We start from the raw sequence: 1,211 nt of genomic DNA on the forward strand, positions 1-1,211 counted from the left end.
GCTATGACGTGCACTGACCACCAGGGGGCAGACACCCCGATCGGTAAGTTAGTTTGCTGCTGGGGTCTGGCTTATCGGGACTGAGTGAGACGGGCCGGACACACCCTGGAGCCCCCCTTTGGCCCAGACCGTTCATTGGTGGGGTCCCTCGGCCTGGCCTATGCCCTCTCGCAATCCAGGACCCCTCAGGGGATGTCGGAGAGCCGGTTTCAGCCCGATCCCGCAGGCCAGGCTGAGGGACCCCACTGGTGCACAAATTCATGCACCGGGCCTCTAGTCAACATAGATTTTTAAAAAGATCACAGGGTTGTAATAACTCATCTCAACATGAGCCCAGTGGACACCCCGCCCAGGCCCCCAGGAGGGACGATGGGAAGCGCCCCTACATTTCTGACAAGATGGGGATGAGATGAAGCTCCACGAAGGGGCGGAATTTGGGCTCAGAATCTTCACTCACCAGTTGATGGTCACTGGGCTGCATACTGTTCTGGAGAAACAAACGAACAAAAAAAAAGCCACAAACAAACAAACAAAAGAGAATAGGTTGACTTTTCTCCATGGCAACATTTTTTTATTTTTCTAAAGTGTTGTCTGTTCTGCCATTTGAGGGAGAAAACCAGCTATGGGTGGGCCAGTGACCTTGTGAGCTCAGCGACCCTGGAGGTGACGCAGGCAGAGGGATGGACGAGGGCCCCTGTGAGCCAATCCTTTATTCGTCGGGATCCCCAACAGGTGGACATGGATCCTCGTTAAATCCAGGTGGACATGGAGCCCAGACCTTCCCATCGTCTACACTGGGCCCAGGTGGACGTATAACTATTGGGTTTATATCGTCTACACTGGGGTCTAGATGGACATATAACTATTGGTCTTTCCTCATCTACACTGAACCCAGGTGGACATATAACTATTGGGTTTATATCGTCTACACTGGGCCCAGGTGGACGTATAACTATTGGTCTTTCCTTGTCTACACTGTGTCCAGGTGGACGTGTAACTATTGGTCTTTTCTCGTCTACACTGGGCCCAGGTGGACATATAACTATTGGGTTTATATCGTCTACACTGGGGTCTAGATGAATGTATAACTATTGGTTTTATGTCGTCCACACTGGGATCTAGATGGGCATATAACTATTGGATTTTCCTCGTCTACACTGGGGCCAGGTGGACGTATAATTATTGGTCTTTCCTTGTCTACACTGTGTCCA

At 50.9% G+C, this 1,211-nt stretch overlaps 1 protein-coding gene across 1 annotated transcript in view; it reads right to left on the minus strand.

Moving 5' to 3' along the window:
• The window catches only part of CSF2RA (colony stimulating factor 2 receptor, alpha, low-affinity (granulocyte-macrophage)), a 13,772-nt gene that overhangs the window by 7,164 nt on the left and 5,397 nt on the right, over nucleotides 1-1,211 (minus strand). The window contains exon 4 of the mRNA XM_014538907.1: nucleotides 387-487. Within this exon, the coding sequence (XP_014394393.1) occupies nucleotides 387-487 (101 nt within the window). The remainder of the gene's footprint in view (nucleotides 1-386; nucleotides 488-1,211) is intronic.

The sequence above is a fragment of the Myotis brandtii genome, unplaced genomic scaffold (assembly GCF_000412655.1).
Source record: "Myotis brandtii unplaced genomic scaffold, ASM41265v1 scaffold2049, whole genome shotgun sequence".
NCBI classification, from domain to species: Eukaryota; Metazoa; Chordata; class Mammalia; order Chiroptera; family Vespertilionidae; genus Myotis; species Myotis brandtii.